Genomic DNA, 26,633 nt, shown 5'->3' with positions numbered 1-26,633 from the left:
TACATCATTAAAGCCGGGAAACTCGGATTATGTCCCCTTGACACCAGATAAGATCCACAGCACCTACATAACCTGTGAGGCAATTACATAATTCAGCTGCATGCTTTAAAACAGAAAAATTTGTAATTATGTGAAAAAAATGAATTGGGTGCTTCAGTAAAATATAAAGTGTCTTAATACTCTTTTTCTCCTAAGTGATACCTGTTTCCCCCCTGGAGGAAACTTCTCCAGGCAAAGCAGAGTGACACCTGCTGGTGCCACTGGTAGAGTAGGTTTGCCCAGTGCCCCTACCACACATGCACCAGATATTTATGTGACTGGTCACAGAAATTCCTTTATCTCTCCCTAAATGATGGGCTGGTTTCTTGCTCTTATCTCTTGAATACTCATTTGCTGGCTCAGAAGAGTAATTTCTCTTTGTTTTGATGCTACATAGATAAAATTCCCTTCCCATCCTATAACTTAAATATAACTTAAGTGGAGATGCTTTCATTTCTCTTTAAACACTGAAAAATTACTTCCAGTGTACAAGAAAGAGGTTCTTGAGAAAGAGTCAGTTAAATATGTGTATTAGGGGGAAATGTCATCCATGGTTTTTAATTATCTGGCCTTTCTGTGTCTGCACTACTAGCACTGATTTACACATAGAATGGAATTCAGTTTTATTAAACATTTTCACATTCACTTTCTTTTTGTTTGTACCACCCATCACAGAAATCCATTTTTTTTGAACTGGCATACGTTTTCCTTAAAAAAATTAGTATGGTAAAAACAAACTCAGAATGTTAGGGTAAACAAAAAGAAAAGAAAATTACCTGTTATCTGATTCTCCATATTTAACCTTTTGACACTGTGGCATATGATTTTTAATATTTAATATATTGACATGAGTTGCACTGTTTGTGTACGTATCTTTTTTTCCTCACCTGTCACAAGAGACTTCCTTTCATACCATCACATATTCTACATCATTTCAAATGGCTGCTCAGAGACCCCTGTACAGATATTCCACTGTCTCTTTAACCAGGCTCCTGTTGTTAAGTGTTCAAGTTATTTTTAATTTTTCCTCTAGTAAAAAGTTTTAAAGAACATCTGAGCAATTCAATTTTTACAAATATCCATGCTATTTCCTTAGAATAAATTCCTACATATAAAATTGTTAGGTCAAAGGGTACATGCATCTCTCAGGCATTTGCTATGCACTGCCAGATCTCACTCTGGAAGGGTCATCAGAGTTACTATGGATGGGTAAAAATATCATTTTTCAGAGCCCTTTATGAAACCGGATACTATCAACTTTTTTTGTGTGTGTGAACCAAATTGCAAAGTGCAAATGACATCCAATTTTTTTTTTGTTGTTCTTTTGACCTTTATATTACAATTGGGGTCAAACTTTTCCCCTACCTATTTGTATTTCTTTTATAATTTGCTAGTTCATATTCTTTGCTCATGTTTCTATTAGATTAGTAATATATTTTTTCTTATTGACTTGTAAGAACTCTTTTTGTATAAATTTGTACAACTTGTTGCAATATTTTGAGCAGTTTGATTCTTACCTTTCATTTTTCTTAATGGTGTTTTGGATACAAAGTCTTTTCCATTAATATGTATCTATGCAATTGAGTATTACAATTGAAAAGTGTCTGGATATAAATTAAGAGTCAGCCTACATGAGTCTTAGGGTTCTAGACCTAGCAAGATCCATATTTAAACTGAACTTTGAGAAAAATCTTAGTAGAATTGAGCCAATAATTCTAGGTATCCTGCTAAGTGTAATTCATAGGACAGTTTATCTTCTGTAAGATCTGAAATATTGGAAGTATCACCATGAATCATTTTGCAAATAGTATGTGCCTTAGCATTGAATTTCTGAGTCTTTTCTGCTGGCTCTTGGGAAGGCAGAAAACTGAGGGACTAGTTTGTTGTGTTGGAGTTAGGCTTCAGACTGCTGAGAACAGTGAGACAGTCTCCAGTCTTCCCTCCTGGCCTCCAAATGTGTGAAATCAAAATGAGTCTTTATTAGCTAACAGATAAATTGAAACCGATGTGCAGTCTGTTCATAAGCACTATCAGTAAAATTGTTGTCTGGTAGCGTTTTTCAGATAGAAAGCTCGAATTTGCAGAGTGCTTTCAGACCCAGCATGAGATGTGTAAAGCATCTCATTCACTCTTCTTTGGGCTTTTGTTCCATTGGTGGTGTGAGTTAGTGTTGTCAGTCTCAGACTGCAAGCTCCTTCAGATTGGGGGCTTCCTTAGAAATACACCTTTCAAAAAGATCTGCAGACAATACAGATGTTTTTCCTGACTCTGCAGAAGTTGTTTGTGACTAGAAACCTTATGACCATTCCTTGTCTGAGGCTGACTTTTGTTTCTGTCCTTTCTTTTCATTATTCCCTGCTTGTTAGGGACTTACATTGTAGACTCCTTTATGACTGGTGATGATCTATTAGGCAGATCTGCTGCTCTCTCTGTTGGCTCTGTGGTTCAGTAGAGTTAACCATTCTCATGTTGTAATTTGATTATTCATCAAAATTCATATAGATATCAAATATTCATCTTTGAGAAATTAACTATAGAATTATCTTAAAAGATGAATCTTTATAAACATCTTTATCACAAAAGAGGAATTCTAGAGACATAATAATGAGTAGTGAAGATAAGTGGGATAAAATATATGAAATAAATGAAAACCTACAGTATACTCACCACTTTACTTTTTGTAGAACTATTGGCTGTGGTGATATTCTTATCATGCATACAAGGACTTATTAGAAAGACATTTGCAGTATTGTTATAGCATTTTATTCTGTGTTCCTTTGAAACTCAGGTAGAACATAGCGAAAGCAAAAGAAGGTCTAATATGAAAGGAATATGCAAAACATAAATTATGTGTCATCATTGATAGACTAGTGATAAGTTATCTGAGTTATTGACAATCCGAAACAGTTTTCCATTGTCTGAAAATTCTACATTAAAAAGTATGGAAAGCTTCAACAGTCTTTTAACAATTTTATTTTTAAAATGTGTGTTAAGACAGTGGCTATTATGAAGTCATGCCAAGAAATTATTAGTTATAGCTATTGCATAAGGTAATTAATATGAGGGAGAAATAAATATTTGAAGTACTTTCAGAAAGTCTGGATTATTTTAAATCCCAGAAAGAGAAAATTATAGCTTTCATGACAGAATTTGGGCCAATTCTTTTTGTTCATATTTTAATCCATTTCCTGTTTAGAAAAAAAAATGCTGCTCACTGCCAGCGTTAATTTAATTTTACATAAACAAGCTCTTTGAGGCTGAATCTGACTGGTTTTCAATGTGAAAATGAAATATAAAAACTATTCTTGGAGTTATTTCTAAACAGAACTTGTCTCTAATCCTAACGTAACAGAAACATATACATAAATTGGATTCATCAAATGAATCTTCAGCTAACTTCTAGAATGATGTTACCATTACACATAGGAATGCTACGTTTTCAAGAATTTGACATTTTCAGTGATCGAAAATTACTATATTTTATAAATGGAAATATCACTACTAAAACCAGAATGCTATAAATAGAACAATGTCATTTATTTCTAAAGACCATCAATATACTAGAACTATGCAAAAGTAATAATAAAAGTGAAATATTTTGTGGCAAACTTTAGGGGTAAGGTTAGGATTGTAATCTGCAAATTATCTTGCAGTAAAATGCTGCAGCCACAAATACTGCCAGTGAGTAATACTGCCAGGGAAAATGGGAAATGGGTTAAATGCTTTTCATATACCCAGGATTATTGGGCATGAGAATAGGAGCTTAATTCTCTGTGGGGACAGCCTAGATCAGGATGGGTAGATATCTAGAAATGAGACACACCAGGATGGTCCAGAGAGCTCAGTGATGGTAGAGAGATGGCAGTTGAAGGAGCTGGTACTACTCTTCACCCCTCTTTTCCTGCACAGGTTCTGGAAGCAAGTGCAGAACAGTGGCCTACGTGGATAGCTGAGATTGAGGCTCTATGGCAGCCAATGGTGAGAGTCAGACTGAGCTTCAAGGGCAGGACTCTATACTTAACTCCAGTCTGCAGAAACAGGGATATTGTGCAGATCACCCCAACAGAGAAATATCACAACTGGAATAAAATCCAGAAACAACTTTGTACAAATAACAGAAAGGCTCCTGGTTACTATAGAATTGGACCACAGGTTCTGGCTACAGGGCTAACTTGACACTAAGTCCTTTGGCCAAGGACACTGGAACTCCCTAAATCCCCTAAAATTGGCTGCTCTAGCCTCTAGGATAGACCGTGGACCCAGGAGGCCAGCCAGTTCTAGGGGAGGCAGAGGGCAGGAGCTTTGCAGGGATATCAGGGATGATGGCAATAGCCCTGTATGTTCAAAGACAAACTTGCAAGGCCAGATCTTCCATGTTCTGCTTCAGTGATTCTCCCTTTCAGATTATCTTTGCCTTCTTTCATGTAAATTACAAGGAAAGATTATTATTTTCCCCTTTATTCACTAGATAATTAAGTTGTTACTGCTTCACTCTTGGACTAACAATGACAGGTTTTATCCAGTTCCACTCTTCATATGAATGTATAGAGTCTCACCTCCATTTCCCACAGGCTGGATTGGACACTGCCCTGGCTTTACTACTGTTGTCAAATACCAATAAAGGTCAACACCACCACCAAGGTTTCTATTCCCAATTGCCTGGGGAAATCACCACTTCCAAGTAGTAATTCTGGCAGCAGGATGATGTCATCATTGGTTGTTCTGCTCTTGTTACCAATATATTTTTAAGAGCGCTGACCTGGAAATTAAGAGACATGGGTATTATTAACCTGTCCTGTTAATTGCCACTTTTTCACTACCTCTCAAGTCAGCTGTGATGAAATCTTTGTCCACCCAGTTGAAGTTATATGAGTAAGACAGTTCAGTGCTCTTTGAAAACAGATAAGCAGTGTGACAGGTAAGTTTCCCAAGTTCAGTGGACTTAGCAGCAAAATTCAGAGTATCTTTATTCTTATGGTTTAGAACAAAGTCAGTTCCTTTTTTGCTTAATGGCCCCTCCTCAACCACTAAGGTTTTTTTTGTAACTTTTGGGGAAAGTTCAGGGGTTATTTGTGGAAAGATAGGGATACCACGAGGTCACATTTTTTCAGATCACTTCTTTATTCAAACCAAAAGATTCATGCAATGAGAGAGAAAATCTTGGATAAACCAGCCCAGATTAGCAGGAGTGGTCATATCTCATATACATACTTGACAAGTAGGAGAACAGTTTTGTATTACATAAGATTCAGTCCTCAATATATTATTTCTGGTGTGAGTTGTTGTAAAGAATTAAATTCTGCTGGAAAATAATCAGACGTTATTTTATCTTGAAGACATTTTAATTTCTGTTAAATGTCAGGAAGCAAATTAAATCCTAAGTAAAGCTTAACCTAAAATTATATTTGAAGGCTGGGTCTTTGAGACCAACGGGAATGTAGCTACAGTTTGTTTTTATTTCTTTGTACTTTCTTTTAAACACTATAGGCAACAGCATTATTGAAAAGAACCCTTACAGACGAGTGTGAGGATAGGTCGGCTATTCACAGTAATGAATCATCTTGCAGCTTGCCATCTATTCTGAATGACAATAGTGGAATAAAGGAAGCAAAACCTGCTCTGTGGCTGAACAGTGTTCTTACAAGGGAACAAGGTAACTATTGTTAAAGGGTCTATCCACAGCAAAAATGCATTCAGAGTCAACGCGACACCCTCTTTCTCAAGGTATACCTATAAAATAAAGGGGACTAGCGAATACCTCTGATTTTAATATGTATAATATGTTATTTGTTTTATGCCCCTTCCAATAAATATATAATTTTGTTTAGTCTAACAAGAATAGGAAACCTAATTGTAGGTCTGCAGTTCTGCTGAACTTCAAATAAATTAAGTTTTTATAAGTTATGAAATCTTAAAATTAATCACTTGGCAGTAGATAATTTTGATTATCCTACAAAGATGAAGATGATTCCATTAAAATGACTCCATAAAGTACTTCACATAAAGTACTGTGTGAAGTTTTTAATATCACTTAACATAATTTACTCATAATTTTTAAACATGCTTTTTAAATTATAATACAACCTTACAAAAGCCTGAACAGATAAGAATCAATGAATTTATGCCCCCCAAAATTTAAAAACCAATTTTTAGTATCCAGAAATTGTGATCATTTGAGCATTATTGTTAAGACCCTCCAGTAAATCACTATAGTGGTACTTCCAAGACAGCTATGAGTTGCTAAGGATGTATTCAGAAGTTGAGATACATGCACAAGATTTGAGGCTCACTTGTTTTAAGCCTCACTCAAATTTGATAGCTGTCAGACAAGAAATAAACTAACCAAAAAAAAAAAAGAAAGTAGGAAGGCAATGAAAATAAGAGGAATGGTAGTTAAAAAAAAAAAAAAGACCGTAAGTATATAGACCATAAATATAACCCTGAAATACATTCTTATTATCATGTGTTTGATTTTTAGAAGTTTCAAGTGGCTGCAGAGACGAGAGCAAGGAAGAAAGCATGGCAGCAAAGATTCCAATCACAGGTAAAGTTATAGTTGCCTAAGAGTTTCAAACACAGGATTCAACCTTATTATATAATCAGAACATCCTAGGTTAGTGGTTTGTGGACTCTGCTAAGAGCAGATATATTTCAACTACATGCTCACATGCTGGAGCAGAAGATTAATCATAAGAACACATGATCATAACCTGCAAGCTTATATTAACACAAACTAAGGTAGAAAATAATCATGTCTATTGAATTCTTTATAATCATCTTATATATTTACACATGTGAGCATCCCCCATCACGTAGCCTTTCAGCACCTGCGTCTGTGTGGAAAGGTCAGTCTCTGTAGGGAATACCCAGTCATTATGGCAAACTACAGATGTTTCTGATTTTACTCTTTTCTTTCTTGTGATAATTGAATATGCATCATTAAAATAAGAGCACGGGCGGGGGAGGGAATGCCAGACAGGAAGCTTGCTTGTCCCTCAGTTACAAAGCCTGTCTAATAATTTAAAAATTTGAGCAATAAGGTTTCTCCAAGACCAGTTAAGATTTCTGCACATGTATTAGGCTTGTTTAGATGAAATCTGAATATCATTACTTTTTTTAGTTTTAGAATATTGACAGCAGCAATTAGTATTCTGAACAGAGTTCTATTTGTTGTACATCTACATTTAGTTGTACCTTATTTAGTAAAGTGGTGTGCTACTTCATTATAAATTCAAAGGTCTGACTTTAAATATTTATACAAGTCAATACACCATTGCACCAAGGTACTAAGGCATGCATCTGCATATGTGGTAGTTTTGTTGTTTATATGCAGAAAGGAATGGCTTTCTTTTATGGCAACACAATTCATGGACTGATGATTAATTTTTTAAACCATGTTTCTATGATGAACTCTGGTTTTGAAAAAGGAATTTATAGTAGAGCAATTTATATATTCTGCATCAGATAATATTTCACTCTAAAATACAGAAGTTTTCTTTTAAATATTTCCCAATGATATGTTTGTTGCATTTTTATTCTTTATTTTGAGAAAACTCTGGTAGAGTTCCCTCTTTATTTATTTTATTAATAGAAGTGTAGATGACCCCAAACTGCAAATAACCAAGACATCATTTAGATACTTTCCTTTTGCATTTACCTTTGAATGTAGAAGTATCTAATGACCTCTGAATTTATTTCAGTTAAAATTAAAATCATAAAGGCTTATTGGGGAGAAACCCGGAAGTGTTCTAGTTGCCTATTCTTACTTGTCTCTTACGTATTCTTTCCAGTCATCCCTTGCTGCAAGTAGAAGACTCTCCCCAAAATTAATGCAAATGTTATTTTCTCATAGAATTTTTTTATTGAAGTATAATTGACATATGACACTGTTAGTTTTAAGTGTACAGTATAATGATTCGATATTTGTATACATTGTGAAATGAGCACCACAGTAAGTCTAGCTAACATTTATCACCACAGTTACAAAAAATTTTTTTTCTTGTGATGAGAGCTTTTAAGATTTACATTCCTAGCCATGTTCAAATATGCAGTACAGTATTATTAACCTTATCACCATCCTGTTCATTACCTCCCCATGACATTTATAACTGGAAATTTATGCCTCTTTTTTGACCTTTTTTAAAATTTAGTTTTCAATTACAGTTGACATACAATATTATATTAGTTTCAGGTATACAACATAGTGATTAGACATTTATATAATGTATGAAGTGATCACCCCGATAAGTCTAGTACCCATCTGACACAATACCTAGTTATTACGATATTATTGACTATATTCCTTATGCTGTATTTTACATTCCTATGACTATTTTTATAACTGACAATTTGTACTTCTTAATCCCTTTCATTTCTTTCACCCATTCCCCCAGCCCCTCCTATCTGACAACCACCAATTTGTGTCTGAGTTAGTTTCTACTTTGTTTATTTTGTTTTTAGATTCCACATATAAGTGAAATCTTATGATATTTGCCTTTCTCTGTCTGACTTATTTCACTTAGCAAAATACATTACTCTGGGTCCATCCATGTTGTTGCAAATGGTAAGATTTCATTGGCCAAATAATGTTTCATTATATATATGTACCACTTCTTTTTCCATTCGTCTATTAATAGGCACTAGGTTGCTTCTATATCTTGGCTCTTGTAAATAATATTGCAATGAACATAGGTGTGCATATATCTTTTTAAATTTGTGTTTTAGATTTCTTCGGATAAATACCCGGAAGTGGAATTGTTGGGTCATATGCTAGTCTTATTTTTTAATTTTTTGAGGTAACTCCATACAGTTTTCCATAGTGGCTGCACCAGTTTACCATCCCACCAACAATGCACAAGGGTTTTTTTTCTTCACATCCTTGCCAACACTCGTTGTTTGTTGATTTATTGATAATAGCTACTCTGACAGGTGTGAGGTAATATCTCATTGTGATTTTAATTTGCAGAAATTTGTACCTTTTGTCCCCTTTTACCCATTTCACCCACCTTCCACCCCCTGTCTCTGGCAACCACGAATATGTTCTCTATATCTATGTCATAGAATTTCTTTATAAGAGGTAAGATAGTTAAGTATCTGGGTTTCAAATCTTCCTTCTCTTCATGCAGAAAAAGGTATGATGAGCCTAGAAGTAATAAGGGCTTTTTGCCACTAAGATTTTTAAAGAAATTTGTAATTCCAGCAACCTGCCATCAATCTATCAATAGTTGGCAGTTTAAAAAATATGCCAAAGTATTAGACATAAAATAACTTGCAAGATATGAAAAACTTTTCAAAGCCATTTACTTTGAGCATTGCCATTCTGTTCTTACCACCACACTTTTTTCATTCTTTGCTCCACACCCATTGGACCTCCCATGGAGTTAATGTTTGAAGGTCTCATGTACCTTGGCTCTGCTTAATACTGCTGCTATGTCAGTCATTGAAGCTGCTTTGATCTCTTAAGTTCTTGACCATCGTCTCTTTATTAAATTTTTGTATCTTTTGTCATAATTCTTTGGAGATTTGGCCTTTGGTAAAATAAGGCAAGTATATATTTGATTTAAGATAAATTCTTCCTCCCCCTTTATGACACTTTTGTTAAGGCTTTCTTGCTTGGATGGGCTGCATTCCTTCTAGGATCTTCCAAAGAAAAAGAATATCCCAGAGGCTGTCCTCTGGGAGTTGAGGAGATGTGGCAGTTGAGCCTGGGCTTTGGCATCAGCCATCAGTGTCTGCTCTTTACTCCCTGCCCATTTCTTCACCTCTCTGAGCCTCTGTATTAGAAAAGCGGGCATACCTAGCACTTGGCAAGATTGTCTTAAAGTTTAAATAAGGTCATGTGTGTGAACATGCCACGCATGTATGACACACTCATACATGTTAGCTATAGTTTCTAATAATATTCTTATGACTCTTAGTAGTAGTATTGGTCTTATGCACTGGTCCCACACTCCCCAGCATTTCAAACAAGTGACATCTAGTTGAAAGGAACCTCACAAAGTAAACTGAAAGAGGTAAAGAAGCAGTGATGATGGGGTGCTGCGCCACAGAAAAAGTAAACCAGAGGAGAGTGCCTGGGCACCACCAGCCTGTTTGTTATTCTGATAGCTGCTTACCTTCCTGAGGTGCAGTACTGGCATAATTCCTCATTGACCACTGGCTATTAGTGCTTACTAGTAGTTTCTGCGATAAATTTTCACTAGAGAACTCAACTGCTTTGAATCCAGAAAGATGTTTACTTATCCTAAAACTTGAAGAGAGTTTTGAAATTTCTAATTAGTCCTATGAAGAAACCCTTAGAGAAGAATCACAAAAAGCTGGTGAAGTGGCTCCTAGGGATTGCTCTGGTCAAGGCTCAGCTGTCTCTGCTTACATGCACACAGGTGAGAACATTGCAAGTTCCCTCATCACTAGGTGACAGTCCTCCCCTGATGTGCTGCCTCAACACGGTTGGTGATCTGATGCAGCATTTCCCCAAAAGTGTTCTGTGCAGTGCTCCACCCAGAAGATACTGCAAGGAATACATATCTTGTGGCTAAACCCTGTCTGGTCTCTCTCTCCTGGGCAGAATGCACAGTGCACAAGAGCATGTTGAAGACTTTTAGAAGACTTTCAGTAAATGAACTATTTAAAAGTGTGAACATAAAGTCAAATAACTCACCTTCTGTTTGAAAATGGAATCCTTTCTATGAACAGCCAATAGGATTAATGTTGTGTGGAACATGTTTTGGGAAATTTACACACATGTGGAATGTTTTTTCAAAACCTTAAGTCTAATGAGGGCACAAGTTTTATCAATACACTAAAATTACCATCAATGTTTTCCTGTGGTTTCTTTTCGTGGGAACCTCTCTTGTAGATGAAATTGCTTTATAAAGACACTTTGGCTTACTTTAGTGTAACTAAACCCAGATGATGCTGTGATTGAAATTTGCTTATTAAAGCTACTCTTCAAATTGATAACCGGCTGGTTACAATAGTAATTCTCAATGGTCCTGAAGCACTCTACATCAGTGTGGGTCCTTCTATGTGACTTTATTTGCTTTGCAACTTTCTCAGAAGAGATAAAGTAGAGAAAGAGGCGAGGGTGAAATCCAGGGCAGGCACCAGGAGGGGGGGCAGAATGAAGGGGAGGGGGAAGCTCTGAGGAGGTTATACATTTTCAGAATAATGAAGACCCTGGGAAAGTTTAACCTGAGAAACACACAAAAGCTATCTTTAAAAATTTGCCAGGCTACCACCGTGTAGAAGGCAGAACGTTAAACGAGCATAATTGTAGAGTGTAGTTCAGTGAGTGTTTCAGGGAAGGAATTAACAGCTCAATAATGGAAAAACTTTCTAGCTCTTCGTATCAGCAAAACCAAGCTGAGTATATTCCAAATGTGGGATTCTGTGCCGGGTCCTTGAACTGTGGCAGGAACTTGCTCTCTAGAGGGGCACTGTGGAAGGAATTCTCATTTCTGGGAACTATGATCTACTTTCTAATGGTAAAAGACTGTGATTCTCAGTCCATATTAAAGAAAGAAAATGTGCCAACATTCTCATTTCTCTAATTCCCTTCCTTATTTTGCTTATCACTCCCAACGTAGGTCTTCTTGGAAAAGGGGTTCATCCTTAAGGAGTGTGCTATCACTTTGAAGGCATCTGCTTTGTTAATCATCATTATGGAGAGTATGAGTTTCATAACTCTAGCTCCTGTAATCTGTGCTATAGTGCATGTAGAAATCCAGGTGTACACACACCCACACACACAATTAAGTAAGTATTCCCACAGCATGTATGATCTGTTCTTGTTAACACAATCTACCCCTTTTACTAGTCTAGTTGTTCACACTAAAGAATCCAAGTAGAAATCACAGATTAATGTTGATCTCTATGAATATATGGTTTTTTATGTGTTATAAATAGTATATCATTTGCACGTATCGTATACCTTAGGAATACCACAGACAGCAAAAGACTGAGTCCCTGCCCTCACAAAGCCTCTATCATGTGTAATCTTCAAAAGAGCCCTGTGGGGTAAATATCAGTAACTCATTCTACAGACAGTCCAACAGAATCTTACAAGGGTTGATTCCTGCTCAAGGCCATATACCTTGTGTGTTGGATCTTGAGTTGAACTCAAACTTCAGGATTTAAGCCCCCGACTCCTGTTCTACTACTCTACCTCTTTCATTTTATAAGATGGGCAACTGCATCAGAATGTCTGGATCAATTAAACATCAGCAACAAAAGATCAGCTCCTCAAGGATGCTTTTGAGAACAGTGATGAATGCAGCCATACTTTTCCTTTCTATTACATTAGGCCTAGAGAGGTGGTCAGCTTGCAAGGATTTCTGAGTGTGGATTGTACCAAGAGGTATGCCCTTTATAAAGAGGGGCAAATCTAAGTACACTTAGGCCAGAATTAAAGCAATACTTACCTAGATTATGAGGGGAAGTCTCCCTCTGAACCACTTATACCCCCAAAGCGAAATTTCCCACATTGGCAATTTTATTTGTATTCACACTAAATTTACCTTTGAGAGTTAAGTGAATTTTAGCTTTAGCAAATGCTATATATCATAAAAACCCATCACTTAACACAGTATCTGGTATACAGTGGGCACTCATTTTGTCAAACAAATGAATAAAAATTAGAGTATTAAGGAGTTTCCTTAAATGCTTGTGGATTCAGTCATTTACTCCACCAGTACTTTTCCCAGCCCATGTGCTTATCCTGGCAAAATTCATCTCCTTAAGCTCCATGTGAAAAGGGCTCACAGCTTTTATCTCAAGAAGATTAAGCCTCTGAGACTATCCATTCAGCCTCTCATTCTTTTGACATCGGTTCTCTTGGTCAAACTGTGTTGAAAGTCGTTGCCTGACTGTGCCATTTCTCACTGATATTCTTTGGCAAGCTGAAATATTCAAGGTCATTCTAGGGTATGTCTATTTAGCAGCTTTGTAGGAAGTCAGCATAAATTTGAGAGGTGCCACTTGGGGTTGTGGGCAGTCTTTCCCAAAACATTATGCTTGAGTTTTACATCAGATTGGAAAAGATCTGGAAACATTTGATGGCCAGGTTGTCATTGGTGGCTAAATTTATCCTGGGAGAAAAGACTAGTGACAACTTTGGACTGCCAAAGTACAGTGGCATGATACGTCCACTGCTGAGACTTTACTAAAAACTGTTCCTTATTTGTCCTGTCCCAGAAATGCACAAGAATCAGTAGACATGTTACCTGCTACACCTGGAACAAGGGGCCACCAAGTCATGCAAAACCAAGGAACCACCATATGCTTCTGGACTGTCCATTGCAGATCATCTCGCCCTGTGTGGCAGGGATCAGGCTGCTGGGACTTCACCTACTGGGCCTGCTGCCTGCTACTCATTATAGCAGAGCATTCACTCACAACATTATAGGGTCATGATATTTATTTAACATAGTCATTAAAGAATGAAAGGCAGCTGTCTGAGAGTACTCTTGATTAGATTCCCCAGTATTCAAGGCAATGGACTCGTATGTGCCTAGAGAAATTCTCGGCAGTTGCACAGTAGAATCCTGTATAGATTTTTAAAGCATACCTGTGTCCCAGCCTCTTTCTTGACCAGTTCCATCAGAACCTCTAGTGGTGAGAGCTAGGCATCAACCTTTTATAACATACTCAAGTGACTCCCCAGGTTCGAGAACCATGGAGCAGGGGGTCTCAAAGATGAAAGAGCCCTTAGATGAAGTCATGTTGTGAAATAGCCTCACTTTACAGAGAGACTCGAGGAGAGAGAAAAGAGGTTGAGCTTTCGATATTTTAATAAAATCAAGGATTAGGGAGTATATTAGTCATCTCTTGGTGTCTTCCAGAGGATTAGTTTCAGGACCTATTACCCTCAACCCCCCATTCAATGCCAAAATCTATAGATGCTCAAGTCTCATATAAAATGGCATTATATTTCATATAGGCTACAGCATGATATGCCTCCAAATCACTTCATTAGTGTGGATTAGCATAGTGCTCAGCATGTGGCAAATTCAAGTTTTGCTTTTTAGAACTTTCTGGGATTTAAAAAAATATTTTTCATCTGCAGTTGGTTGAATCCATGGATGTAAAACCTGTGGATACAGAGGGCTGAATGCATTTTCCTAGGGCTGCTGTAACAAACTATCACAACCTTAAAACAACAGAAATGTATTTTCTCACAGGTCTGGATGCCAGCTGTCTAAAATTAAAGTGTCAGCAGGACTGTGCCCCCTCTGAAGGCTCCAGGGGAGGGTCCTTGCTTGCCTGTTTCAGCTTCTGGTGGCTCCTGGTTTGTGGCAGTATAACTCCGAACCTCTGCCTCCATCTTCACATCACCTTCTTTTCTGTGTCTCCTGTGTCCGCTGCTCTTCCTATCAGGATACCATTCATTGGATTTAGGGCCCACTGCAAATCCAGGATGATTTCGTGAGATTCTTGATTAATTACATTTGCAAAGAACCTATTTCCAAATAAGGTCACATTCTGAGGTTCTGGGTGGACATGAATTTGAGCGGGTGGGGGTTGGGGGGGAAATACATTATTCAATCCCCTACAGGGGCTGAGGAGGGATTTCTTCATATTTTACATTCCTAGAATCCAGTTTATCTTATTCAGTGATTATTCCTGGCACTACCATAGGCAATGAAATTGATAATATTAATGTCTTTATTTCTGAATCTTCTCATTATATAAATTGAGTGTAACTTGCAAAAAATATTGTTTTTAAAAACTAATTATGCCAATATAATATACCTGACTGATCAAGATCACTGATCATTTTATCTTTGAAAACATAAAATGACTTTTATGTTTCTATGACTTTGAGAGTTGAAAATTCACCTCCCATGGTTGAACAGTGATAAGTGGCAGGCACTGTGGTTATAAATTTACATATGAAGCAATACCAGCAAAACTGTTTCAATTCAGTTTTAAAATGTTCATTAAAGGTCAGTTATAAGCCTGGCATTTATGTTCAGGTGTAATTGTTGAATTATTTCATAAAAATTAAGAATGTAATATAAACCTACTTCCTGAAGCCACTCCAGGCAAGTCATATGAATTAGGTGTTACTCTGTACCTCAGCCCTCTGTGTGAGAGGACAGAGAAACCTGGACAATAGATTTACAGACCCAGGACTACTAGTGGAGTGGAGTGGAAAGTCTGGACATGAAAAGTGGACTCAACCTCTATATCCCACATTCACATAGACTTATGACATAAAAACTAAAATTCCTATAGATGAGTTTTCTGTATTTTCAAAATTGCGAAAGTACCCATAGCCTAATAGTTTCTCATTTTTATTTGAGCAAATTACTAGAGAAGTGGTTTCTGGATTTTAAGTGATAATATTTATCTTTAGAATTAATTTTAGAAACATATCCCACAATTATTGTTTTATTTTGCAAAAATGACTGAGTTTGCTGCATCAGCAACACATCTAGTGTAATATGCAAAAAAAAAATTGCATGGGTATAGATATATGTGAACAGTACTGAGAAATTCAGTGGACAGAAAAAATACTTTTCAAGTTTAATTTAAAAAATTCTACATACTTCATATAGGAATGATAGTTTAGCCTTTCTTACTCAAAGATGCCCAGTTCTTTGTCAGTTCAAGGTTGTTTTTTTCTAGCTGTAGTGATAGTATTGTTTGTATCTCCTTTGTGATTCCTTTTCTGGACCTAACTCTTTTTTCATTAGGGATTTCTGTGAAAGCCATGGACAGAACCTCTGACTCAGAGAAACCCCATCGAGGCTGGTGAACCACACGTTTATCTGGCTCTTATAATGGGTTGTTAAAAGCACTCGTTCATCAGATATTTTTTTTTCTTTTTATTTGTAGATTTAGAAGTATTTTAGCAGGTGTACATTTGCATATAAAAGAGAATAAAAGAAGTTGAGGCTTTTTCTTTCTCTTCTCTCCAACATCATCTCTCTCCTACCTCCCTTTATTCGGCATGTTTTCACTTTGTTTCTCTAGCCATTGCCATTTTCTAGACACAAAACACATGTCAAAAAGAAAAAAACAATCTCAGTGATCCATCACCACTTTGCAGGAAGATCAATGATTGGGTTTGGCCAGATTATGTAAGGAAGTAGGAAGATATATTTATCTCATTGTGTCATCTGTCTAGAATTAATAGTCAAGGACAGATTTTAAGTCCCTGGCCCCCTTGCCTGACTTTGTTTAAACTAAACAAAGTACTATTTAAACTAAAGCTTAACACATTTGAGCATGTGTTAGATGCTTGACTGAGAGATCCAGAACTGAAAGCTTGAGCATGCATGCATCTTTGTTTCTGTGTGTACCAGAACATTCTCACTGAAAATAAGTGTATTCTTGGGAGGAGGGGCAAGATGGCTTACAGGCTTTGTACATCTCTTCTTGCGACCACACCAGAGTTGTGACAAAACCACAGAATAAACAGCAAGCAGAGTAGCCTGGGGAGAGAAATAAGAAATCACCCTGCAATGGTAGGAGGGGGCGGAGACGTGAGGCTGCCTGGTCTCACAGTAAGACAGAGGCTGCGGCAGCTGCAGCCAGCAGATTTAGACTCCTCTTGAAGGCCACAGCCAAACTTTCACAGTGATAGACTCACTCACTCTGAGCCTCAGCACTGGGTTGGCTACTCAGGCAGCACCAGGATATGGGGGGACGCTGAGTTGTTGAGCTTCAGAGCAAGGGCTGGAGGCAAGTCTCTCTCCCCATAGAAGTGCTGGCAGTATCCATTGTTCGTCTGTTGAGCCCTCCCCCATTCTAGCGTGCAGACGCAGACGCCACAGGCACCGTCATAGCTGAGACATCATCAAACTGGATAACAGAGGTTGCTCTGCCCAGAGGATTCCCTGAAACTCTGCCCCTCCCAACTTGCAGCCCTACCCAAGACGCATCCAGTGGTGTCCTTGGTGTGCACTGTGCCCCTTGCTGAATAGCTCCAAGCCCCACACTGGCAGCAGCCAGCATTGGTTTCTGGTGTGGCCTCCTGAGGCAACTATAAGCACAACATTGTGGATTGCTTGCTAAATCTGACCAGGTGGCCCTGGAGGGGCACAGGATGGTGCTAAACTTGGCCTGCAGTTGGACCCCTCTCAAGGGTGTGCCACTGGACACCTACTACACAAAGCCACACTAATAAGACTGAGAGACTTAGGAGCTTTGCTTAGTACATAGAAACAGACAAAGAAAGGTAGCCAAAATGGGGAGACAGAGATGCTTATCCTACATGAAAGGACAGAACTAAGCTCCAAAGTCAAGCAATCTAACAGATAAAGATGCTCAATGAACTTAGGAGAAGAGATGAACTCAATAACTTAAAGAGATAAAAAACATAAAAATGGAAATGGAAATTATAAAAGGGAGCCAGTCAGAAATGAAGAACACATTATCTGAGATGAAGAGTATGTAAGAGGGAATCAGCAGAGTGGATGAAGTGGAGAACAGAATCACCAATATAGAAGATGGGGTAGCAGAGGACACCCAATCAGAATGGCCAGAAAAAAGTAACCAAGAATATAATAATAATTTAAGGAGCCAATGGGACAAAATTAAGGCTAAAAACATCCATGTCACAGGGGTACCTTAAGAAGGAGAACAAGAAGTTGAATATATGTTTGAAGAAATAATTATGGTAACTTCCCTAACCTGTTGAAGGAAATAGACATACAGCCCCAAGAAGCTCAGAGAGTCCCCCAAAAAATGAACCCAAAGAGGCCCTCACCAAGACACATCATAATTAAAATTCCAAAGATTAAATACAAAGAGAGAATCTTAAAAGCAAGAGAAAAGTAATTAGTTACCTACAAGGGAGCTCCCATAACACTGGCAGCCAGTTTCTCAAAAGAAGCTTTGCAATCACAAGGACTTGGCACAAAATGTTCAAAGTGATGAAAATCCACAACCTACAACCAAGATTACCCAGCAAAGCAATCATTTAGAGCCAAAGGACAGATAAAGAACTTCCCAGACAAGAAAAAGCTAAAGGAGTTCATCACTACCAAGCCAGTATTGTAGAAATGTTGGAGGGACTTCTTTAAGAAGAAAAAACGTGTCAAAAATATGAATAAAAAATGGCAGTAACTACATATCAATCAACAAGTACTTCAAATGAAAAGGAATTCAATGCTCCCATCAAAAGATAGGGTGGATGAATGACTAAGAAAACAAGACCCTTATATAAACTTCCTACAAGAGACTCACTTCAGATTAAAAAACACACGGACAGAAAGTAAAGGGATGGAAAAAGATATTTCATGATGGACCTAGAGGGTTCTGTGCTGAGTGGAGTGAGTCAGATAAAGACAAATGCCATATGATTTCATGTACACATGGAATCTAAAGAACAAAATAAACAATGTGGAAACAAACTTATAGATACAGAGAATATTTTGAGGGTTACCAAATGGAAAGGGGGTTGGGGAGGTTGGTGGAAAAGGGCAAAGGGATTAAGAAGTACAAAGGATAGTTACAAAATAGTCATGGAGGTATAAAGTATAGCATAAAGTATAGAGACAATAATATTGTAATATAAGAGGGGAGAAGGGTACTAGACTTATGGGATGATCACTTCGTGAGTTATATAGATCTCTAATCACTGTGCTGTACAACTGAAAATTATATTCCAACTATAACTGAAAAAAATCATTGAATTGTATATTGTAAATATGAGCAACTAATTGTCTATTCTATTTCAATAAAGCTGTGAAAAAAAGATGTGAAAATAAGTGTATTCTTTAGAAATAATTGTTTTATATAATAATTTCACTACTCAGTAGTTTTCTGAGAGTTCAACATTATTAATTGGAGAAAGTGTTTCCCTGGAGTTCTAAGGAGCTACCCAATCCTCAGATTTGCAGACTTAGAGTTTATTTGCCCATTGGGAAGATTAAAATTTTTTCCTCCTTGGAAATGTATGAACCTTATCCCTACCTTGTTTATAGCAGGCTAACTTGAACCTTGTATGTAGCTTTGCCTTTTTGCTTTATGAAGTTGGACTCCTAGCCAAGTCTTCTAGACTACTCATGGAGAATGTCTGAATTGTTTGAGCACCTCTAGCAAAAGGTATACTCTTGCTTTCAAAGAGTTGGAAACCTGGTCCATTTGATACATACAGCTACTTAAAAATTTCTATACACTATTGCAGCCTCCCTTGATAATATGTGCTGAGGTCTCTTTAAGTGATATTTTCCTAACATCTGGCTTATATCCCTTGGCTAAAGTTTTTCAGTTTTCTTGCCCTACTTTTTGCAACACAGAAAAAATTGCTTACCACCATTTAGTTTTGATGTTGCAAGTATGTTTTGGCCTGTGCAGTTTTTTATTTTTTTATTTAAAAAGGCAGAAGTCTGGCAAGACTAGGACCACTTTCCCACCTGAAAGCAATTCCCACCCTCCAGACAGGGCATGTACATGTCTCCAGACTGCTACAAGGCTCACCCCTCCCACTGCTCCCACCCGACCAGAGTCACTTATATATAGTTCCTGCTTGGCCCCAGAAAGTGTCTGCATTTACAGTCCCACCTTGTCCAGTCTATTTGCAGAATCTATATTCTCGAACTAGATTCTTCCCTTCTACACAGGCTATGTAGCCTTTAACCTCTCCTAATTACTCTAACCAAAATTTAATTTTGCTTTTCCTTTTTGAATTGTCTCCTAGTCCTTCATATGTTATTTTGTGCAGTTCTTCAGACTAAAATAAGGGTGAATAAGGGTGTGATACATGCCGGTTTGGTATCTCTGGTCCTGCCTCAAATAGTGTTTAGTCCTCCAAGTAAATTCACTTAATCCTTTTACTTTTTAAACTTCATTTTGCCCTTAAACTTAGAGGAATTATGCATCAGGGCTGGGACAGGTGATGTGCCCAGCAGTTCCTAGCTTGATTTTGCCAAACCTTTATTACTTGGTTCAGGGCAGCTACATCCGAGATAAAAATTGTCCAGGTGAGATTCAGTAACTCTCCACTTAGAGACGGGGCATAAGGATCAAATATCAGTGAGGAGCCATGGTTGGTAAGGGGTGAGCTCTGGTTGAATGGAGCAGGAGAGATGAGCTGTCTCCCTCTAAAACTGTTGTACAGTTGAAAGCATATTCAGGCAGCCTTGAAGGGCTAAGATCATAGTCCAGTTAAAGAGTTCAAGTCCTTCAGTAAGGAAGGAGAAGAAACCAGAGTGGAAGGTTTGGAACATGGAAGTGGCTTTTTTCCAGAGTAATAAAGCGGTCTCTTGCTGCTAAGAGTGAATTCACTTCACATTCTTTCCTTTCTAGACTCAGACCAGTAATAATATCGGTCTGTCTTGTATTTGGACAGAATATTTAATCATCCCAAATCTAAAATTTACATTAAAACTACTAGCTTGATATTTTTCATAAAAATTCCCTCCTGAAAATAAATAGCATGTTTTTCCTTGTTCTGAGAGCCAGGTCACTAAAGTCAAATGATTTACCTTTAGATAGTAGACAAGAAGAACCCCAAAGTCCAGCTTCCAGCCACCAGGAGCAACTTTCTTTCCTTTTTAAAAATTTCTATTTTACTGTTTTTTCTTAACCAAATGACTTTAATTGAATACAAAAATAGCATATGGTCATTAAGACCTAGACTTGTATTGTTGCAGAAAAGTTGCAAAAGTCAGACCAGTGAGAAACCAAGCAGTTTATTATGCCAGTGTTCTCAGAGGAGCTAGTACTCTGAAGATCTGGGCCTGGAGCTCAGTTGCAACATTGCTTATATAGAATTTATTTGGCATGGGCTGATTGGTTAATTTGTCCTCAGCCGTTTACAATGCGTGGGAGTTGCTATGGGTTGCAGGCAGTTACAAAGAGTTATAAAGCACAGGAGTTGCTAAGGGGTACATGTTGCTTAGAAGAAGCAAAAGGGAAGCTGAGTCTTCAATTAATTTTGAATAAGGCCTATGCAGCAAGCATATCTACAGAAGCAGAACAAAGAGCTGATTAACCTTTTGAGTAAAAATTCCTCTTCAGTATCCTAATAGCTGAAAAACTTTTTGCTTGATCTTTAGAAAAACAGCATTTTCACCTTTTTTACAGTGATTCTTTACCTTCCTAGAATTCGGGAACTCTGTCTTTGATATTATTAATAACCTCCTCCCTCAAATTACCTTACAACAAATCTGAAGTAAAATGGATATTAGGATTAATTGGAGAGTGTTATGATGCCATCCTATTGGAGCCCTCCTAGGTCAGTGGGACTAACCTAAAGCAAGAAACGCTTTCTACCCAGGCCAGTACTCAACACATATGGCTAGAAGTAACCCAAAACAATACTTTCCCCTCTGCATGCACTGTATCTGGTGTTTTCTTTATTAAAATTTTCTATATACTAGTTCCAGTTATACAGCATTTAATATCTCAAAATATGTTCATTTTAAATACTTATTTTTATCTTGATTGATTCTCAGTAGGGCAAGATAAGTTATACTTTTATTCTTCAGCACGATGGTAGTTTTAATCCAGTAATAAGGGGTTTGTGGTTAAGTTCTTAAATTGAGACAGCAAAAGCGGGAAGGTGTCTGATTGCAAGCCCCTGGCGCTAACAGCAGGGAGTTTATTTGTGGCCATGTTAAAGATGAGAACATGGATGTCTATGCTAAAACTCTCATTCTCCATCTTCCCTTTCATCCAGGCATCCTTGAGACTTGAGGTAGTGGGAAGGTTGTGTCACTTGGGTCCTTTATGTGATCTTTATTGTTTTTCCCAAAGTCTTCCCACCTTAACTTACAGCAGATGCTATGAGAAGCCCGGCAGGGCTAAGGGTTTCCTGTGGACCCTAGCCAAGTCCAGGCTGCTGCTATTCCCTCTGTGGCACCTGGCTTTGCTCCCTACAAATGCTCTTTCTGTCCCCACAACAAACCTGGGTTAGATTTTTCTCAGCTCTGGATGTCTGAGCTCTTCCTGCTATTGTTCCTTCCTGACCCTCCTGCCATTCACCCAGCCCAGAAATCCCACACTCAAATTGAAGAGGAAGTTTTGGGAATTTCATTAAAAGCTAATTAGCCTTCTGTTCTGCTTCTGTAAATATACTTGCTGCATGCAAGAGCTCACTTGCAGAGCTCACTTGCACTTTGCTTCACCTGTCTAAGTAACAAATGTAACTGCTTGTACCCCAGCAGTTCCTGGCTCTTGTAGCACTTTGTACCTTAGCAGTCCCACCCCTCCTTGTAACAATTTGTAACCATCAGGAACCCATAACTGCCACCCTTCTATCAGTGTCACTTCTTGCAAGCATAGCAACTCACGCCGTTTGTAACTGTCTGAGTTCAAATCAACCAATTTGCTTGTGTAAAAGTCCTGTATATAAGGAATGATGCAACTGAGCTGGGGGCCCAGACTCTTCAGAGCACTACCTCCTCTGAGACTGCGTGTAATAAATGTGAGTTCTCCTTCTTCCCAATTACTGCTTGGTTTTTTGCTGGTCTGATTTTGGAGCTTTTCCGCAACAAAATGTGAGAGCCTGAGAGCCAGAGCAGGGAGTGTTCCAAAGTACTACCAGGTGACCGACCAAGGAAATCAGTGCTGCTGCTGCTGCTGATTCATTCCTGTAGGCTTCTGCAAGGCTTGGGGTGGAGAGAAGCCATTTTACCATGAGTTGAACCTATCCACAGACCCACTCAAAATAATGGAATTTGGCCGCCTTGGATAAACTTACACAACTTGTCTTTGAGTCTTAAAAATTGGGTTCAACTAAATTGTTTTCAGAATATCTAACAATGGACAGTTCAAAAAAATAATTTGCATGCATTTGAAAAGTATTAACATCGTAGGAAGAATTTAAGAAATTTCTCTCTAGGTAATAGAAAATTCAATATTTCTGTGTATTCTTTCGTACCTAAAACAATAATAATGTATCAGTATTATTAAATATTCAATATGTGTTCAAATTTTCTTTACAGTTTTTTTTAAAGTCAGTAGCCAGTGTGTGCCATGATAATGCATTTGTTCCATATGTCTCTTAACTAGGGTGACAATTTATTATCTAAACTAGAAACCTCTTGATAACAAAAGGGGATCCTATTAATTATACTAGGACAGCAGCCATAAACCTGAATTGTCATGGACAAATTAGAATATCTGGTCACTCTACTTCTTTTCAATTATGTAAAAAATACATAACATTAAATTTACCATCTTCATCATTTTTAAGTATACATTTCAGTAGTGTTAAGTATATTCATGTTGTGCAGTAGATCTCTAGAACTTTTTAATCTTGCACTCTTGAAATACTTTATCCCAGCCCTTAGTAATCACCTTTTTACTTTCTGTTTCTATGATTGTGACTACTTTTGATACTTCATATGAGTGGAATCATATGGCATTTGGCCACTTATAACTGGCTTATTTCACTTAACGTAATGTCTTCAGGGTTCATTCATGCTGTAGTATGTGATAAGATTTCCTTTTTTAAGGCTGCATAATATTCCATTGTATGTATATGCCAAATTTTCTTTATCCATTCAAGTATTGATGGACATTGGGTTGTTTCCACCTCTTGGCTTTTGTGAATAAATGTTCTCATGGACACAGGTGTGCCAGTAACTCTTTGAGATCCTGTTTTCAGTTTTTGTGGATAGATAAGCAGAAGTGGGATTGCTGAATTATATGGTAATTCTGTTTTTAATTTTGTTGCAGAAGCTCCATACTATTTTCTATAGTGGCTGTATTATTTAACATTCCAATTAACTGCACAAAGGTTCTAACTTATTCACATCCTCAACAGCACTTGTTATTTTCTTGTTTTGTTGTTTTGTTTTGCTTTGTTGTTTTTTTTTTTTTCCAATAGTGGCCATTCTAATGGGTATGAGATGATATCTCCTTGTAGTTTTGATTTACATTTCTCTAATGATTAGTGATTTTGAGCATCTTATGTGTTTGTTGGCCATTAGTATATCTTCTTTGGAGATATGCTATTCAAGTCCTTTGCCCATTTGATTTTTGTCGTCGAGATATAGAAGCTTTTTGTATTTTCTGAATATTAACCCCTTATCAAATGTATGATTTCAGTTATTTTCTCCCATTATGTAGGTTGCCTTTTCACTCTGTTGATTGTTTTCTTTGATGCGTAAAAGTTTTTAAGTTTGATATAGGCCTATTTATTTGTTTTTATTTTGTTGACTGTGCTTCTGGTCATCCAAGTAATCATTGCCAAATGCACTGTCCTGAAGCTTTTATCCTATGTTTTCTTCTAGGAATTTAATAGTTTTAGGTCTTACATTTAAGTCTTTAATCATTTTTTGAGTTGATTTTTCTGTATGGTATAAGGTAAGGGCCAACTTCATTCTTTTGCATGTGGCTATGCAGTTATCTGTGTCTTTTTTTAATCTTTAGAAACAAAAGCATACCAGTTGCTAAAGCAGTCTACCCTTCAGTATAATTCAAGTGAAACTGAAGACGGATTTCAAAAGGCAGATGCTTCTGCATTACAGCTGTCAGGTAAGCAAGGGTGAATTCAGCACTTGAAATCAGTGCCTAGGAGACCCAGGGCAGCTGCCAGTGCTGTATTCAGGGAAAAGTGGTCATTCTTTGAAGGTTTCTGAAGTTAAATTTGTAACTCGCCGGGTGAGAATGAGCCAGTAGTTTTTCAGCCTTCAACAAACACAAGTTGGGAAGAGTCTCCCTTCCTGGATATGTGCTGGAAGCACAAGATGATGGCTCTTGCAGGCCCTTGAATTCCACTCGGTATATCATGATAGTAACTTGTCACTAAGTACCACAGGAGACACCTCAAATTCCTTCTCTTCCCACATCTTCCAGTTTCTTAATCATCAGTGGGAAGCATCATCCTAGGCTACCATCCCTCACCAGGATGTTGGGGGATATGGGGCTTCTTTAGATGAAAATACTAAATCCCAGTAAAAACCAATTTTATGTTTAAATCTAAGTCCTTAAATTTAGGGTTTTTGTTTTAATTGTAATTTTCTCTGTTTTCTTATACTTTATTATTTTTATTATTTTCAGTGGCTTTTATTTTATTATACCTTTTTTTTTAGTATAAGTCACCTCAATTCCCCTTGCTAAAGTAAATGGATTAATACAGAAGGAAGTATACTTTAATGACTTATTTTTACATAAACCACCATGCCATAATTTTACCTACCAAAATGAACAGTGATTTTTTAATATCACATAATTCCCTGTCCATATTCATATTTCCCAGTTGTCTCAAAGATGTCTTTACCAGACACATCTTTTGAGGGACATACTTATGGTGCCATCAGACTCGTTTTTGGAGAGCTATTTCCTAAATAATATTAGTGTTAGAATTGGTTGCTGCAAAATTCAGTTATTTTGGTTATTTTGAGGATTCAGTGAGCCACTGCAGGTTAAGTTCCCAGCACTGTGCCTGTTAGAGAAAAGCCTCTGGGGAGGGCTGCCCGTATTGTTGGTGGTGGTTATTTGAATTTCACAAACATGAGACTTTGTAGTTTGTTTTGGTATAAAACAAGGCCTCTGCCTCAACGAAGGTCTTCATCACTTTGGAGAGATAGAGCACTTGTGAGCCCTTAACTGTTTGCTTTTCATCACCTTCTTCACATTTGAGTCACAGAATTAGAGTCCAGAATTATCTTAGAAAGTATTTATCTATCCCCCTCATTTTACAGTGATGCCCCCAGGGAGTAATGCTTCTTTCGGAGCATTATAGTTGGTTAGCAGATATACATAGCTAGGAAGTGACTACACAAATCTGTTTTTGGTAAGCATACTTTGGATAGTTAATTGGACAGGTTCAAACGATAAGTAAATTAGACAAAAGTTATAGTCCCTTAGATGTGTATCAAAAATTTTGCACTATTAATATGGTTATAATTAACATATTTTTGTTAATTTATTCATAGTGAAGTGCTACTTTATAGATTGTGTAGTTAAGTACCCCTAGATTCAGTTTTCTCACTCTACACTCAGAATTATACTATGTAATTCTGCAAGATTCCAAATTTTCCAGCATTGGGATCTTAGAGGTGCTTCTGATAGTATTGGCTGTCATTTTAGTTAGATACTTCCTCTGTTTTATTGTACATTTGGTCATGCATTACTTTTTCATTCTCATTCTCACTCTGATCCTAGGGACTTCTATGAGCTCCAAAGAGAAGCAGGAAAATAGGCTGGTAGGGCAGAGGAAAATGGAAGCCAAATTCCCCATGTTAAACTTCACAACACTACAGGTAGTGGTAGGAATGTGCATTCTGAACTCAGGAGCCACCTCCAAATCTAACTTTTGAAGACACATCACATGCTTTAGTTACTTTCTATATCACATGTCTTACGTCTTTGTCTCTGGACCTGTCTCTAAGGAAAGCCACTTAAACTTGTTCCTCTGTTTTCATGTCTGAAATTCCTTGGTCCTGTACAGGTCCTATTAAGGCAGAACATGGACACATTATTAAAAGAATTGCTCTGCTGCAGAGGTCACATGCAGGCAAGCAGGTTACACGTTAGAAACTCAGCAAATGCTTTTTGCTGAGATGCCCATGCACTCTCTACGTGATCTTGTCTTGGGCAACTGCCAGTTAAGAATCATACTTACAATAGACACATCCAAGGCCGAGGACACCCAGGGGGCAGAGGTCAGGGATTGTCCTGCAAGCATC

The 26,633-nt window shown here is 37.5% G+C and overlaps 1 protein-coding gene across 2 annotated transcripts in view; it reads left to right on the top strand.

Annotated features, from left to right (window-relative positions):
• The window catches only part of KIZ (kizuna centrosomal protein), a 109,361-nt gene that overhangs the window by 69,197 nt on the left and 13,531 nt on the right, over positions 1-26,633 (top strand). Inside the window, exons 9-11 of one of the 2 annotated variants that reach the window (XM_006921548.3) lie at positions 5,527-5,692; positions 6,518-6,583; positions 24,373-24,477. In XM_006921548.3, the coding sequence (XP_006921610.1) occupies positions 5,527-5,692; positions 6,518-6,583; positions 24,373-24,477 (337 nt within the window). Of the gene's footprint in view, positions 1-5,526; positions 5,693-6,517; positions 6,584-13,233; positions 14,156-24,372; positions 24,478-26,633 lie in introns of those variants that run through there. The other variant, XM_025039928.1, reaches the window with a different exon arrangement.

Source organism: Pteropus alecto, unplaced genomic scaffold (assembly GCF_000325575.1).
Source record: "Pteropus alecto unplaced genomic scaffold, ASM32557v1 scaffold45, whole genome shotgun sequence".
NCBI classification, from domain to species: Eukaryota; Metazoa; Chordata; class Mammalia; order Chiroptera; family Pteropodidae; genus Pteropus; species Pteropus alecto.
This window is presented reverse-complemented; position numbering and strand designations above follow the sequence as displayed.